Source organism: Gallus gallus, chromosome 38 (assembly GCF_016699485.2).
Source record: "Gallus gallus isolate bGalGal1 chromosome 38, bGalGal1.mat.broiler.GRCg7b, whole genome shotgun sequence".
Classification (NCBI taxonomy): domain Eukaryota; kingdom Metazoa; phylum Chordata; class Aves; order Galliformes; family Phasianidae; genus Gallus; species Gallus gallus.
In genome coordinates, this window is record NC_052569.1 from 129,379 (window position 1) to 146,109 (window position 16,731).

At 66.7% G+C, this 16,731-nt stretch overlaps 1 protein-coding gene across 1 annotated transcript in view; it reads right to left on the reverse strand.

Annotated features, from left to right (window-relative positions):
- Positions 1-16,731, reverse strand: part of LOC101748756 (ryanodine receptor 1-like) — a 70,827-nt gene that overhangs the window by 29,666 nt on the left and 24,430 nt on the right. The window contains 16 exon segments of the mRNA XM_040655096.1: positions 130-350; positions 1,342-1,511; positions 1,935-2,055; positions 2,138-2,249; positions 2,755-2,941; positions 3,374-3,509; positions 4,569-4,663; positions 5,354-5,486; positions 5,576-5,690; positions 7,118-7,391; positions 9,279-9,425; positions 10,186-10,297; positions 10,873-11,073; positions 11,670-12,582; positions 14,464-14,690; positions 16,202-16,288. Of these exon segments, the coding sequence (XP_040511030.1) occupies positions 130-350; positions 1,342-1,511; positions 1,935-2,055; positions 2,138-2,249; positions 2,755-2,941; positions 3,374-3,509; positions 4,569-4,663; positions 5,354-5,486; positions 5,576-5,690; positions 7,118-7,391; positions 9,279-9,425; positions 10,186-10,297; positions 10,873-11,073; positions 11,670-12,582; positions 14,464-14,690; positions 16,202-16,288 (3,251 nt within the window).

The window sequence follows — 16,731 nt, forward strand, 5'->3', positions numbered from 1 at the left end:
GGGGACACCAACGGGGACACCAATGGGGACAACCAATAGGACATCAATAGGGACACCAATAGGGACATCAATGGGGACAGCAACGGGGCGGTCAGTGGGGCGGTCAGTGGGGCGGTCAGTGGGGCTCACCGGCAGAGCGCCATGAGGCACTCCTCGATGGCGTCGCGCTGCGCCTTCGTGAGCGCGCGGCCGCGCGACAGCCGGTAGATGGTGTGCAGCATGGAGTCCACCATGATGGCGCGGTGCTCCGTGCCCGCAAACAGCGGCGCGCATTTGGTGATGAGCGGCAGCACCGCCACGCACAGATAGCGGTTCAGCGCCAGCGCCATCTCCGTCGTGCTGAAGGCGGCCTGGGGGGGGGCGGGGGGTGAGGGGACCCCAAAACTGTCCAATGGGGTGAGGGGACCCCAAAACTGTCCAATGGGGTGAGGGGACCCCAAAACCGACCCGTGGGGTGAGGGGACCCCGGAACTGTCCAATGGGGTGAGGGGACCCCGAAACCGACCCGTGGGGTGAGGGGACCCCGGAACTGTCCAATGGGGTGAGGGGACCCCAAAACCGACCCGTGGGGTGAGGGGACCCCGGAACTGTCCAATGGGGTGAGGGGACCCCGAAACCGACCCGTGGGGTGAGGGGACCCCGGAACTGTCCAATGGGGTGAGGGGACCCCAAAACTGACCCGTCGGGTGAGGGGACCCCAAAACCGACCCATGGGGTGAGAGACCCCAAAACTGACCCGTGGGGTGAGAGGACCCCGAAACTGTCCAGTGGGGTGAGGGGACCCCGAAACCGACCCGTGGGGTGAGGGGACACCGAAACCGCCCCATGGGGTGAGGGGACCCCGAAACCACACTGTGAGGTGAGGGGACCCCAAAAGTGCCCTGTGGGGTGAGGGGACCCTGAAACTTCTCCATGGGGTGAGGGACTCCAAAACCGCCCTGTGAGCTGAGGGGACCCCAAAACCACCCCGTGGGGTGAGAGACTCCGAAACCGCCCCATGGGGTGAGGGGACCCCAAAACTGCCCCACAGGACAGGGAAGGGCTGGTTGATCCCATAACCACCCCATGGGATGAGGGACCCCACACCCACCCCACAACACATGGGGACCCCATACCCATCTCATACAGCAGGGACCATTTAGGGGACCCCACGCCCACCCCATAGGACATGGATCCCATAACCACCCCACAGGCTCAGGAGAACCCACACTCATCCCATAGCACAGGATAGGACTGGATGGCCCTATAACCACCCTACGAGCCAAAGGAACCCTACATCCGTCCGATGGGGCAAAGGGACCCCACGGCCGCCCCACGGCCGCCCCACGGCGCCCCACGCACCGTGTCGAGGGAGGCGGCGGCGCGCATGTCGGGCAGGAAGCCGACCTCCAACACGTGGAGGAGGAACTGCTGCGTTTCGATCCCATAAACGCGGTCCAGGAACAGCACCATGGGGGCTTTGTGGTCCGGCACGAAACTGGCGGCCATGCGGGGCTGCACCACGTTCCCGTCTGCGGGACAACCCCACGGCGCCCCATAGCGCCCCACAGCGCCTCACAGAGCCCCACAGAGTCCCAGAGAGCTCCACAGGACCCCACAGCACCTCACAGAGCCCCACAGGACCCCACAGCACCTCACAGCGCCCCATAGAGCGCCACAGTGCCCCACTGCCCACCTCACAGTGCCCCATAGCACCTCACAGAGCCACACAGCACCCCATAGAGCCCCACAGCATCCCATAGTACCCCATAGTGCCCTACAGAGCCCCACAGCACCCCATAGAGCCCTGCAGGACCCCATAGCACCCCACAGAGCCCCACAGCACCCCATAGAGCCCCACAGCACCCCAGAACGCCCCATAGCGCCCCAGAACGCCCCACAGAGCCCCGCAGCACCTCATAGCACCCCACAGCCCACCCCCCAGCGCCCCACACCTTTCCCGAAGGCCGGGATCTGCAGGGGAAGGCTGATGACCCCCACCAGGTCGTCCAGCGGCACCAGGGAGCGCAGGATGGCGCGGATCCGCAGCGCTTCGCCCTTCCCCGCCTGGATCAGCTGTGGGGCGGGAGGTGGGGGGGGGGGCGGTGGGTGTGGGGCAGCGGTGCGGGGCGCCCCACACATCCCCAGCCGTCCTTACGTGCATTTCGGGGGCGCAGCGGCCCAGCAGGTCGATGAGGGCGGCGTAGAAGGACATGATGGCGTTCCCCAGATGGACGCGGTTCTCCTCGTGGGTCTCCTCTGCCCCAAAGCTGTGGGGTGGGGGGGGAGGGGGGGCACAGCGGAGTCACCACACCGGTGGGGCGGCATGGGTGGGGTCACCGTATGCCCGCCCTCTGCCCCCCCCCATGGGGACACCTGTTGGGACCCCCCGCTGAGGGCCACCGAATGCCCCCAACATGGGGACACCAAATGCCCCCCACCACGGGGACACCCATTGGGACGTGAAGCTGAGGACCACCATATGCCCCCCCCTCCCCATGGGGACCCCCATTGGGACCCCCCACTGAGGGCCACGATATGCCCCCCCCCCACGGGGACCCCCATTGGGACCCCCACTGAGGGCCACCAAACGCCCCCCCGGGGTTACCCACATCAGCACCGCGGACAGCACCCGACCCAATGGAGGCGTTGAGTTGAGGCCCACCGCCCCACATCCCCCCATTGGGACCCCCCCAATTCCAACGGGATGGGATGGGATGGGACCGCCCCCCACTGCCTCCCCACGTCCCCCCGCGTCCCCCCCACGCCACGCACAGCTCCCGCCGCCGCTCCTTCTTGACGGTGGGGCCGTCGCGGGCCGGGTCCTCGCTGATCTTGATGGCGTCTTCGATGGCGGCCAACAGCCCACTGCCCCCCTCCCCCCGCAGCGCCGGCCCGAAGCATTCGGGGCGTCGGATCAGCAGCCGCACCACCACGTTGGCGTTCTCCTCCACGCTCTCACCTATGGGGCGGCCGCATGGGTTGGGGGAGTGATGGGGGGGTGGGGGGCGGGAGGTCGGGGTGATGGGTTGGGGTCATTTGGGGAGGCCCGGAGCCAAAGGGGAGGGGAGGAAGGGGTGGGGGGGGGTGAGGACGCGTGGGGTGTCCCACCAAAGGTCAACCCAACTCGGGGGTCCCGGGATGGGGACAAAAGGGCCCCACGGGGACTGGGATGGGGACACGGGGTGGGGAAACGGGGACACGAGGTTGGGTGGGGGACGTGGGGGGGGGGGGACCCCCACGTAGGAAGCTGGGATGGAGAGAAGGGGTGCAGATTTGGGGTCGGGGCGGCATTGAGATGGAGGAGGAAGGATGGAGGTTTGGGGTCCGGGGGGGCATTGGGACGGGGAGGAGGGGCGCAGATGTGGGGCGGGGGGCAGCAGTGGGGTCTGACCGTTGACGAAGACGGCGAAGCGCAGGAAGTCGAGGTAGCGCTCCCCCCCGCAGGGGTTCCACCCGATGTCGGGGTACCCCTTGGAGAGCAGCATGGGGCAGCTCTGCAGCCCGCAGCTCGCCAGGTACGTCACCACCTGCGGCGGCACACCGGGGTGGTGGCGCTGTGCCCCCACCGCGTCCCCCACATCCCCGGCCCCACGGCCGCGTGGCCCCATATCCCCCGCATCCACATCCCCGTGTCCCCAACATCCCCACGGCCACAATGTCCCCACATCCCCATAGCCCTATGTCCCCAACATCCCACATCCCTAAGTCTCCATGTCCTCACTGTCCCCATGTCCCCATGTCCCCGTGTCCCATTACCCCATGTCCCCACGTCCCCATACCCCCCGCATCCCCATCCCTGTGTCCCCAACATCCCCACGGCCCCAGTGTCCCCACATCCCCATAGCCCCAATGTCCCCATGTCTCCAACGTCCCCATGCCCCTATGTCCCCGTGTCCCATAACCCCACGTCCCCACATCCCTGTGGCCCCGTAACCCCATGTCCCCCGCATCCACATCCCCGTGTCCCCAACATCCCCACGGCCCCAATGTCCCCACACCCCCGTAGCCCTATGTCCCCAACATCCCATGTCCCTATGACCCTATGTTCCCATGTCCCCATGTCCCATAACCCCACGTCCCCACATCCCTGTGGCCCCGTGGCCCCATATTCCCCGCATCCACATCCCCGTGTCCCCAACATCCCCACAGCCCCAATGTCCCCACATCCCCGCAGCCCTATGTCCCCAACATCTCGTGTCCCCATGTCCCCATGTCCCCACTGTCCCCATGTCCCCGTGTCCCATAACCCCATGTCCCCACATCCCCCGCATCCACATCCCTGTGTCCCCAACATCCCCATGGCCCCAATGTCCCCACATCCCCATAGCCCTATGTCCCCATGTCCCCACTGTCCCCATGTCCCCAGTGTCCCCATGTCCCTATGCCCCTATGTCCCCATGTCCCCAACGTCCCCATGTCCCATAACCCCACGTCCCCGTGGTCCCATGCCCCCGATGTCCCCAAGCCCCCGATGTCCCCACGCCCCCGATGTCCCCAATGCCCCCGATGTCCCCATGCCCCTGATGTCCCCAATGCCCCCGATGCCCCCACGTCCCCGATGTCCCCACGCCCCCGATGTCCCCCACCTTCTCCAGGTCCTGCTCCTTCAGTGCCAGCGCCAACTCATTGTTGTCAATGACGGAAGCGGCCGCCACGTCCAATGGGGTCGACCCACGCATCCCTGGGGGGGCACATTGTGGGGTGAGGGGGTGAGGAGGGGGTGGGGACACCAGGAGGGGACCCCAGGGGGGGACAGGGATAGGGGACAGGGATAGGGGACAGGGACACAGGGCTGGGGACGAGCTCAGCCGCAATGGGCACAGGGACGTGGGATGGGGACAACGCAGCCGGGATATGGACAGGGATGGGGACACGGATGGGGACACCGACACAGGGATGGGGATTTGGGTACGGGGGTTTGGGATGGGGATGGGGATGTGGGGTGGGGATATAGGGACAGGGATGGGGATGAGGATATGGGGTGTGGGATGGGGATGGAGATGCGGGGTGGAGATATAGGGACGGGGATGGGGATGTGGGGACAGGGATGGGGACAACGATACGGAGTGGGGACAGGGATTTGGGTGTGGGGGTGTGGGATGGGGATGGGGATGTGGGGTGGGGACGTGGGTATGGGGATATAGGGGCGGGGATGGGGATATAGGGGCAGGATGAGTTTAGGGGCGGGAATGGGGACGAGGATATGGGGTGGGGACATTCAGGGAGACACAAATGGGGACACGGGCAGGGATTTGGGCACGGCGGTGTGAGACGGGGATGCAGAGTGGGATGGGGATATAGGAACGGGGATGTGGGGATGGGGACGGGGATGGGGATGGGGCTATGGGGGGGGACACGCGGGGACCCCCACCCAGGCCGATGCTGCTGTTCTCCAGCAGGTAGCCCAGGTGGTCGAACATGGAGCGCTGATTCTGGCGGCTGATGCGGCAGAAGTAGCAGAGGAAGCGGCAGCAGTTGGTGACCATTTTGGGGAAGCGGATCTCCTGGATGTGGGGGGGGATACGGGGGGGGATATGGGGTCAGCCACCCCGTGGGGAGGGGGGTATGGGGGCAGCGGGGTCGGGGGGCTCACCTTGGTCTCGCCGCCGCCCAACACGCTCACCATCACCTGCATGACCGTCTCGTGCATCCCCAGCGCCCGCATCAGGTTGGGGTGTTGGTAGAAGACTTTGTTGTTCATGATGTTCCTATAGGAATAGGGGGGGCAGCGGGGGTGACCCCAAAAGGCCCCAAAAAGGGGACTGCTGGGGGGGCGGGGTCAGCGCGAAGGGATACGGGACGGCTGTAAGAGGAGGAGGGGCAGCTGGGGGGATGTGGGGTACCCAATGGGATATGGGGCAGCTCAGGGGGATATGGGGGACACGGGGCTCCCCGGTGAGATGTGGGGCACCCCAATGGGAGATGGAGCACCCCAATGGGACATGGGGCACCCCAGGAGGACACGGGACACCCCAATGGGGCACAGAACACCCCAATGGGATTTGGAGCACCCCAATGGCACATGGGACACCCCAATGGGCCCCGGACACCCCAGTGGGATACAGCACACCCCAATGGCACAGGGGACACCCCAATAGGACACAAGACACCCCAACGTGACATGGGAAACCCCAATGGGACACGGGACACCCCAATGGCACACGGGGCGCCCCAATGGCACATGGGGCACCCCAACGTGACACGGGACACCCCAATGGGACACAGGACACCCCAACATGACACGGGACACCCCAATGGCACATGGGACACCCCAACGTGACACAGGGCACTCCAATGTGACACAGGGCACCCCAATGGGACACGGGACACCCCAGCATGACATGGGACACCCCAATGGCACATGGGAAACCCCAATGAGACACGGGACACCCCAACATGACATGGGACACCCCAATGGCACATGGGAAACCCCAATGGGACATGGGACACCCTGATGGCACACGGGACACCCTGATGGCACACAGGACAGCCCAACATGACACAGGACACCCCAATAGCACCCGGGACACCCCAATGGCACACGGGACACCCCAACGTGAGCCGGGACACCCCAATGGCACACGGGACACCCCAACATGACACAGGACACCCCAATGGGACACAGGGCACCCTGATGGCACCCGGGACACCCCAACGTGACATGGGACACCCCAATGGCACACGGGACACCCCAATGGCACACAGGGCACCCCAACGTGACACGGGACACCCCAATGGGACACAGGGCACCCCAATGGGACATGGGACACCCCAATGGGACACAGGACACCCCGATGGCACACGGGACACCCCAACATGACACAGGACACCCCAACGTGACACGGGACACCCCAATGGCACACGGGACACCCCAACATGACATGGGACACCCCAATGGGACACAGGGCACCCCAATGGGACACGGGACACCCCAACATGACATGGGACACCCCAATGGGACACAGGACACCCCAATGGCACACGGGACACCCCAACGTGAGCCGGGACACCCCAATGGCACACGGGACACCCCAATGGCACTTGGGACACCCCAATGTAACATGGGACACCCCAATGGGACACAGTGCACCCCGCTGGCAGCCGGGCCCCCCCCGCCGTGGCGCAGCGGCCGCACCCGATGCTCTGTATCATGAGGTTCTCCTCCTCGGGGCCCATCTGCACGATGAGCAGGGAGCGGATCTGCCCCAGGCACTCGAGCAGCGCCGTGGTGTCGGCCACGGAGTGGGCGCTGATGGTGTACGCTTTGGGCAGCGCCCGCACCAACTCCCCCAGGCCGTCGTACTGCCGGTGCAGGAGGCTGAACATGGAGCGCACCAACTCGGGGCTCTGGATGAACGACTCCTGAGCCCAGTGAACCATCGTCTGAGAGATCAGCTCCTGCAGCGTGCCTGCGGGGGCGGGGGGGTCAGCGGGGACGGCGGGGGTGGGCGTCGGTGGGGGGGTGGGGGTCTGGGTGGGGGTGGGGGTCTGGGGGGCGGTGTGGGGATGGGGGCATTGTGGGGATGGGGATCAGGGGGGGTGGGGGTCATTGTGGGGATGGGGATGGGGGTCGGTGTGGGGATGGGGGTCTTTGTGGGGATGGGGATGGGGGTCGGTGTGGGGATGGGGATGGGGGTCGGTGTGGGGATGGGGGTCATTGTGGGGATGGGGGTCATTGTGGGGATGGGGGTCGGTGTGGGGATGGGGGTCATTGTGGGGATGGGGATGGGGGTCGGTGTGGGGATGGGGATGGGGGTCGGTGTGGGGATGGGGGTCTGGGGGTCGGTGTGGGGATGGGGGTCATTGTGGGGATGGGGGTCAGGGGGGGTGGGGGTCATTGTGGAGATGGGGATGGGGGTCGGTGTGGGGATGGGGGTCATTGTGGGGATGGGGGTCGGTGTGGGGATGGGGGTCATTGTGGGGATGGGGATGGGGGTTGGTGTGGGGATGGGGATGGGGGTCAGTGTGGGGATGGGGGTCCGTGTGGGGATGGGGGTCTGGGGGTCGGTGTGGGGATGGGGGTCATTGTGGGGATGGGGATCAGTGTGGGGATGGGGGTCAGGGGGGATGGGGGTCGGTGTGGGGATGGGGGTCATTGTGGGGATGGGGGTCAGGGGGGATGGGGGTCTGGGGGTCGGTGTGGGGATGGGGGTCATTGTGGGGATGGGGATGGGGGTCGGTGTGGGGATGGGGGTCTGGGGGTCGGTGTGGGGATGGGGGTCAGGGGGGGATGGGGGTCTGGGTGCGGGTATGGGGGTCAGGGGGGATGGGGGTCGGTGTGGGGATGGGGGTCAGTGTGGGGATGGGGGTCAGGGGGGATGGGGGTCGGTGTGGGGATGGGGGTCAGGGGGGATGGGGGTCTGGGTGCGGGTATGTGGGTCAGGGGGGATGGGGGTCGGTGCGGGCATGGGGGTCTGGGGGTCGGTGTGGGGATGGGGGTCGGTGTGGGGATGGGGGTCAGGGGGGATGGGGGTCAGCGTGAGGGTGTGGGAGTGGGGGTCAGTGGGGATGGGGGTCGGTGCGGGGATGGGGGGTCAGTGGGGATGGGGGTCAGTGTGGGTGAGGGTCGGTGTGGGGATGGGGGTCTGGGTGCGGGTGGGGGTCGGTGGGGGGGGTGGGGGTCTGGGTGCGGGTGGGGGTCAGTGTGGGAGTGGGACGCAGCATGGGGATGGGGGTTGGTACGGGGATGGGGGTCAGTGGGGGTCGGTGCGGGGATGGGGGTCTGGGTGGGGGTGGGGGTAGGTGTGGGGATGGGGGTCCATGTGGGGGTGGGGGTCTGTGTGCAGGTGGGGGTCGGTGTGGGGGTCTGTATGGGGGTGGGGATCCATGTAGGGATGGAGGTCAGTGTGGGGATGGGGGTCTGTGGGGATGGGGGTCGGTGGGGTTGGAAATCAGTGTGGGGATAGGGGTCGGTGTTGGAGTGGGGGTTAGTGTGGGGATGGGGGGCTGTGTGGGGGTGGGGGTCCATGTGGGGCTGGGGGTTGGCATGGGGTGGGGGTCCACGTGGGGCTGGGGGTCAGTGCAGGGATGGGGGTCGGTGGGGATGGGGGTCTGTGTGGAAGTGGGGGTCTGTGTGGGGATGGGGGTCGGTGTTGGTGTGGGAGTGGGAGTCAGCCTGGGGATGGGGGTCACTGTGGGGCTGGGGGTCAGTGCAGGGATGGGGGTCGGTGTGAGCCACCCCATCAGTGGGCCATCGTGGGGTGGGGGTCGGTGTGGGGGTGGTGAGGGCACAGCACAGGGATGGGGCGCTGTCCCGATGGCACTTTGCCCCCCCCCCCACTTTGCCCCCCCCTCACGCGGCACGGGGGGCTCCGGGGGCGCCGCCTCCTCCTCGTCCTCCTCCTTCTGCCTCCTCCCCACCACGCGCTGCACCAATGCCAGCAGCCGCTGCCGCAGCGACGCGTCTTCCTCCTCCTCCTCCTCCTCACCCTGCAGCTCTATGCCTGCGGGACACGGGGGCACGGGGTCACCAGGGGGCACGGGGTCACCAGGGGACACGGGGTCACGGGGACACCAGAGGGCTCACAGGGCCACCAGGGGTCACGGGGTCACCAGGGGTCCCATGATCCCAATAGGGGGTCCCCATATCCCTATGCCAGGGGTCCCCACATCCCCACACCCCCACCCCGGGGGTCCCAACGTATCCCCCCCACCAGGGGTCCCTATGTTGCGGGTCCCCATGTCCCCATGCCGGGGGTCCCCACGTCCCCACACCCCCACACCAGGGGTCCCCACATCCCCACACCAGGGGTCCCCACGTCTCCATGCCGGGGGTCCCCACGTATCCCCCCCGATGGGGGTCCCTATGATGCAGGTCCCCATGTCCCCATATCCCTATGCCACGGGTCCCCACATCCCCACACCCTCACCCCGGGGGTCCCCACGTATCCCCCCCGCCAGGGGTCCCTATGTTGCAGGTCCCCACATCCCCACACCGGGGGTCCCCACATCCCCACACCCCCACCCCGGGGGTCCCCACACCCCCACCCCAGGGGTCCCCATGTCCCCACACCCCCACCCTGGGGGTCCCCACACCCCCACCCCGGGGGTCCCCACATCCCCATACCGGGGGTCCCCACATCCCCACCCCGGGGGTCCCCACATCCCCACCCCGGGGGTCCCCACATCCCCACGTCCCCACCCCCCCACCCTGGGGGTCCCCACGCCCCCCCCCCCCCCGCTGGGGGTCCCGGTTGCGCTCACCGCAGTGCGCCAGGAGGTCGCTGTGGAACTGCAGCAGTTGGTCGCGGATGTGCTGTGGCACGGGGCACTCCTCCTCGTCCGCCCCCCCTTTGTACTGCAGCAGCATATTGATCTGCGCGACCCCCCCCGCCCCGCAGCGTCACCACCGGGACCCCAAAACGGCCCCCGGGTGCCCCCCCCCCCCCCCCCAACCCCAACGGCCCCACAATGCCCCCATTGCCCCCTCACGGCCCCCCCCCACGGCCCCACGATGACCCCATCGTGTTCCCATCTCCCACGACCCCCCCATTTCCCCCCCCCCAAAACCCACAGCCCCCCAACTGCCCCCCATCACCTCCTCTGGGGGGGGGGAGCACCCCCATTTCCCAACCCCCCCCCACCCCCAAACCCCACTCCCCCTCCCCACTCCCCCCCATCCCATCCCCAAACCCCACAGCCCCCCCATCCCCCCCCTCCACAGCCCCCCCCAATTCCCCCCCCAAACCCCACTCCCCCCCACTCCCCCCCCATCCCATCCCATCCTCAAACCCCACTCCCCCCCCATCCCATCCCATCCTCAAACCCCATTCCCCCCCATCCCTCCCCATCCCCCCCCCAAACCCCACTCCCCCCCCCATCCCATCCCATTCCCCCCCATCCCCCCCCCGACTCCACTCCCCCCCCATCCCATCCCCCCCCCCCCCCCACCTGTTCCTGGGGGGGCGATCGGAACTCCCTCGTGCGCCGGGCGGTCTCCGCGGCCGACATCGTGAGCGCCCCCATCAGCCGCCCGTAGCGCCGGCGCTGATCGCGCTGCAGCCGCTCCACGTGGCGCTCCGAGAACGCCACGATGGCCTCGACGCGGTGCTGCAGCTCCTGGTCGCAGAAGAACTGCAGCAGGTTGCACATCTGGGGGGGGGGAGAGGGGTGAGGGGGGGAGTGGGGGGACCGGGGGGGAGGGGGGGGAAAGGGGGCTTCCGGGATGTGGGGATGGTGGGGGGATTGGGGGCATTGTGGGGATATGGGGACGTGGGGAGCACATGGGGACATGGGGGGGGAGGGGGGGAAAAGGGACTTGGGGGATGTGGGGAGATTTGGGGCATTGGGGATACTGGGGGCATCATGGGGATATGGGGGGCACATGGGGACATGTGGGGGGAGGGGGGGGAAGGGGCTTCGGGGGATGTGGGGATGTTGGGGGCAGATGGGGGTATTGGGGGGATCGTGGGGATATGGGATGTGGGGATGGGGGACCCCGGGGTGGCTGTGGGTACAGCCGTGGGGACGGATGCAGGGATGGGGACTCCGAAGAGGGGATGATGGGGCCGATATGGGCGGCTGTGGGGACAGATGTGGGGATGGGATATGGGCGGCTGTGGGTACAGCTATGGGCACAGCCATGGGGACGGCTGTGGGCACGGCTTTGGGGACAGCTATGGGTACAGCTATGGGGACGGGACACTGCCGGCGGTGGGTCCGACACGGCGGCACTGCGGCAGCCCCACCTGCAGTTTGACGGACTCCGGGAGCTTCATCTGCAGCAGCCCCTCCTCGGGGCCGTCCTCCTCCTCCTCCTCCGCCTCCTCCGCCTCCTCCTCCTCGTCTTCATCCTCATCCTCCTCCTCCTCCTCCTCCTCCTCGCCGCCGTCCTCCGCGTCCTCCGCCTCCTCCTCGTCGTCCCCGTCCTCCTCCCCCGCCTCCACCGCCTTCCTCCTCCTCCTCCTCCTCCTCCTCCTCCTCCTCCTCTCCTCCTCCCGCGGTCCGTCCCCCCCCCCGAACACTCTGGGTTCGATCATCCGCAGCACTTTGCGCACCTCGCGGTCCCGCAGCGCCCCGACGGCCAACAGCGCCGACACCAACTTGAGCACGGGCACCAGCTGGAACTCCACGCTGCCCCCCACGGGGTCCCGGGCGTGCGGCCCCCCCCCTTCCACCGCCTCCCTCAGCATGCGGATGGCCCTCCGGCCCAGCGCCCGCAGCGGGATGGCCGGCCCCAGCAGCGCCCGGCCGTCGGGGGGCCGCACGAAGCACGGCTCGGCGAAGTGCGGCCGGGGGCGCAGGCAGGCGCGGAGCCCCACGCCGGGCGGGCCGGGCACCCTGCCGGGGCCGGGGAAGAGGGCCACGCTCCGGGACGCCTCGTCCATGGGGACGATGAACTCGGCGCTCATGGAGGCGCGGGCGCGGACGCCCTGCTCCAGGTGCACGGCCAGCAGCAGCTCGTAGTAACCGGCGCGGAGGGGGCCGGGCAGCTCCGGGCTCTCGATGGCGAAGAGGAGCTGCGACGGATCCACGTGGCTGCAGAGCGCGTGCGCCACCCGCGTGTTGCCCAACGCGCACACCGCGCAGTACAGCTTCAGGGTGTGCCAATGGAAGCGCAGCAGCTCCCGACGCTCCGACAGCTCCATGATGTCCATGCATCTGCGGGGGGGCGGGGGGGGAACGGCGGTGGGTCGGGGGGACGGCGGGGGGTGGATGTTGGGGTGGTGGGGGGTGGATGTTGGGGGATGGGGGTGATGGGGGAATAGATGTTGGGGGGATGGGGGGGGGAACAGATGTTGGGGGGGTGGGGGGCGGGGGGTGGGGGGGATGGGGGGCGGATGTTGGGGGGATGGGGGGGAACATATTGGGGGGGATGGGGGGACAGATGTTGGGGTGGTGGGGGGCGGATGTTGGGGTGGTGGGGGTGATGGGGGAATAGATGTTGGGGGGATGGGGGGCAGATATTGGGGGGATGGGGGGCGGATATTGGGGGGATGGGGGGCGGATATTGGGGTGGTGGGAGGTGGGTGTTGGGGGGATGGGGGAGGAACAGATATTGGGGGGATGGGGGGCATGGGGGGACAGATGTTGGGGGGGTGGGGGGGGCGGATGTTGGGGGGATGGGGGTGATGGGGGGAACAGATATTGGGGGGGATGGGGGTGATGGGGGGACGGATGTTGGGGGGATGGGGGGGACAGATATTGGGGGGGATGGGGGTGATGGGGGACAGACGTTGGGGGGATGGGGGGACAGATGTTGGGGTGCTGGGGGGAACAGATATTGGGGGGGATGGGGGGCAGGTGTTGGGGTGGGGGGGATGCGGGGATAGGTGTTGGGGTGCTGTGGGGGGGGAAACATATTGGGATGATAGGGGGGTGGGGGGATGGGGGGACAGATATTGGGGTGCCGTGGGGGGGGGTGGGGGAACGATTGGGGTCCCCACAGATGGGATGTGACATTGGTTGTGGGCAGCACGTGTGGGTCCCCATGGAGGACATCAGTGACCCATAGAGGACCTCGGTGCCCCATGGAAGACCTTGGTGCCCCATGGAGGACCTCAATGCCCCATAGAGGACTTTGGTGCCCCATGGAGGACCTCAATGCCCCACAGAGCACACCAATTCCCCATGGAGGACCTTGGTGCCCCATAGAGCACATCAGTTCCCCATGGAGGACCTCAGTGCCCCATAGAGGACATTGGTGCCCCACGGAGGACCTCAGTTCCCCATGGAGGACCTCAGTTCCCCATGGAGGACCTCAGTTCCCCATGGAGGACCTCAGTGCCCCATGGAAGACCTCGGTGCCCCATAGAGCACATCAGTTCCCCATAGAGGACCTCAATGCCCCATAGAGCACATCAGTTCCCCATGGAGGACCTCAGTTCCCCATGGAGGACCTCAGTGCCCCATGGAGGACCTCAGTGCCCCATGGAGGACCTCAGTGCCCCATGGAGGACCTCAGTGCCCTGTAGAGGACCTCGGTGCCCTGTAGAGCACATCAGTTCCCTACAGAGGACCTCAGTGCTCCATGGAGGACCTCAGTGCCCCACGGAGGACTTCAATGCCCCATGGAGGACCTCAGTGCCCCATAGGGGACATCAGCTCCCCATGGAGGACCTCAGTTCCCCACGGAGGACCTCAATGCCTCATGGAGGACCTCGGTGCCCCATGGAAGACCTCGGTGCCCCATAGGGGACCTCAGTGCCCCACGGAGGACCTCAATGCCCCATAGGGGACATCAGTTCCCCATGGAGGACCTCAGTGCCCCACGGAGGACCTCAATGCCTCATGGAGGACCTCGGTGCCCCATGGAGGACCTTGGTGCCCCATAGGGGACCTCAATGCCCCATGGAGGACCTCAATGCCCCACGGAGGACCTCAGTGCCCCATAGGGGACATCAGTTCCCCACGGAGGACCTCAATGCCTCATGGAGGACCTCGGTGCCCCATGGAAGACCTCGGTGCCCCATAGGGGACCTCAATGCCCCACGGAGGACCTCAGTGCCCCACGGAGGACCTCAGTTGCCCCCCCGCCCCCACCTGTTCTCCTCGGGGATGTGCAGCGCCATCATCAGCCGCGGTTCGGAGCACCGCACGGCCCATCCCATCCCGTCCGCGGCGCGGCCCGTCTGCACCGGCAGCGCCTCGGCGGCCATTCGGCTCCACGTGACGGCGGTGAGGCGTTGGATGCAGAGGCGGGGCGGGCACTGCGGCTCCGCGTTGCTCCGTTCGCTGCTGAACAGCGCGGCGGAGATGGGCAGAATGTTCTGCGGGGGGGCGGCGCTCAGACGGGGCGGTCCGGACGGAGCCGCGGCGGTGCCCCCATTGGGGGCGGATCGCCCCCCACCCCCCCCCCCCCGGCTCACACCAATGGGGGCTCCGTGGCCACAGCACCACCCCATAACCACTGACCTCATAACCACTGACCCCATAACGACCACCGACCCCATAACCACCACTGACCCCATAACCACCACTGACCCCATAACCACCACAGACCCCATAACCACCACAGACCCCATAACCAGCGACCCCAGAATGACCACAGACCCCATAACAACCACAGACCCCATAACCACTGACCCCATAACCACCACTGACCCCATAACCACCACAGACCCCATAACCAGCGACCCCATAACCACCACCAACCCCATAACGACCGGGACCCCATAACCACCGACCCCATAACCAACCCCAGAATGACCACAGACCCCATAACCACCAACCCCAGAACGACCAGGACCCCATAAACAGCAACCCCATAACCACCGACCCCATAACGACCACAGACCCCATAACAACCACAGACCCCATAACCACCACTGACCCCATAACCACCACTGACCCCATAACCACCACTGACCCCATAACCACCAACCCCAGAATGACCACAGACCCCATAACGACCACCGACCCCATAACCACTGACCCCATAACGCGACCCCAGAATGACCACAGACCCCATCACGACCACTGACCCCATAACCACTGACCTCATAACCACTGACCCCATAACGACCACCGACCCCATAACCACTGACCCCAGAACGACCACAGACCCCATAACCAGCGACCCCATAACCAGCGACCCCATAACCCGACCCCAGAACGACCACAGACCCCATAATCAACCCCAGAACGACCACAGACCCCATAACCACCGACCCCATAACCACCACAGACCCCATAACCACCGACCCCATAACCACCACAGACCCCATAACCACCGACCCCATAACCACCGACCCCAGAATGACCACAGACCCCATAACGACCACCAACCCCATAACCAGCGACCCCCCCATAACCCGACCCCAGAATGACCACAGACCCCATAACCACCAACCCCATAACCCGACCCCATAACCACCAACCCCAGAACAACCACAGACCCCATAACCGACCCCATAACGACCACAGACCCCATAACCACCGACCCCACAACGACCACAGTCCCCATAAGCACAGACCCCATAACCAACCCCAGAATGACCACAGACCCCGTAACCACCAACCCCAGAACAACCACAGACCCCGTAACCGACCCCATAACGACCCCGGACCCCATAACCACCGGGACCCCATAACCCCCACATACCCCACAACCGCCCACTGACCCCACAACCGCCCACCGACCCCACAACTGCCCACTGACCCCAAAACCCCCACAGACCCCACAACTGCCCACTGACCCCACAACCACCCACCGACTCCAAAACCCCCACCGACCCCACAACGGCCCCATAAGTCCCCCCGCTGTGGGGCGGCCCATCACCTTCAGTTTGCCCAACTCGAACTGCACCACATTGGGACTGCTGGGCAGCACAAACACAGCGGGGAACAGTTTGGTGTTGGGTTCCACCTGCAGGGAAACGGGGCAGCTATAGGGCAGCCTATGGGGCGCTGTGGGGCTCTATGGGGCACTGTGGGGGCTCTATGGGGCGCTGTGGGGCAGCTACGGGGAGCTACGGGGCAGTTATGGGGTGCTATGGGGCAGCTACGGGGCAGTTATGGGGTGCTGTGGGGCTCTATGGGGCGCTGTGGGGCAGCTATGGGGAGCTACGGGGCGGTTATGGGGTGCTGTGGGGCTCTATGGGGCAGCTATGGGGCTCTATGGGGCGGTTATGGGGTGCTGTAGGGTGCTACAGGGCAGCTATGGGGCTCTATGGGGCGCTGTGGGGCACTGCAGGGCAGCTACGGGGAGCTACGGGGCAGTTATGGGGTGCTGTGGGGCGCTACAGGGCAGCTATGGGGCTCTATGAGGTGGTTATGGGGTGCTGTAGGGCTCTATGGAATGCTAAGGGG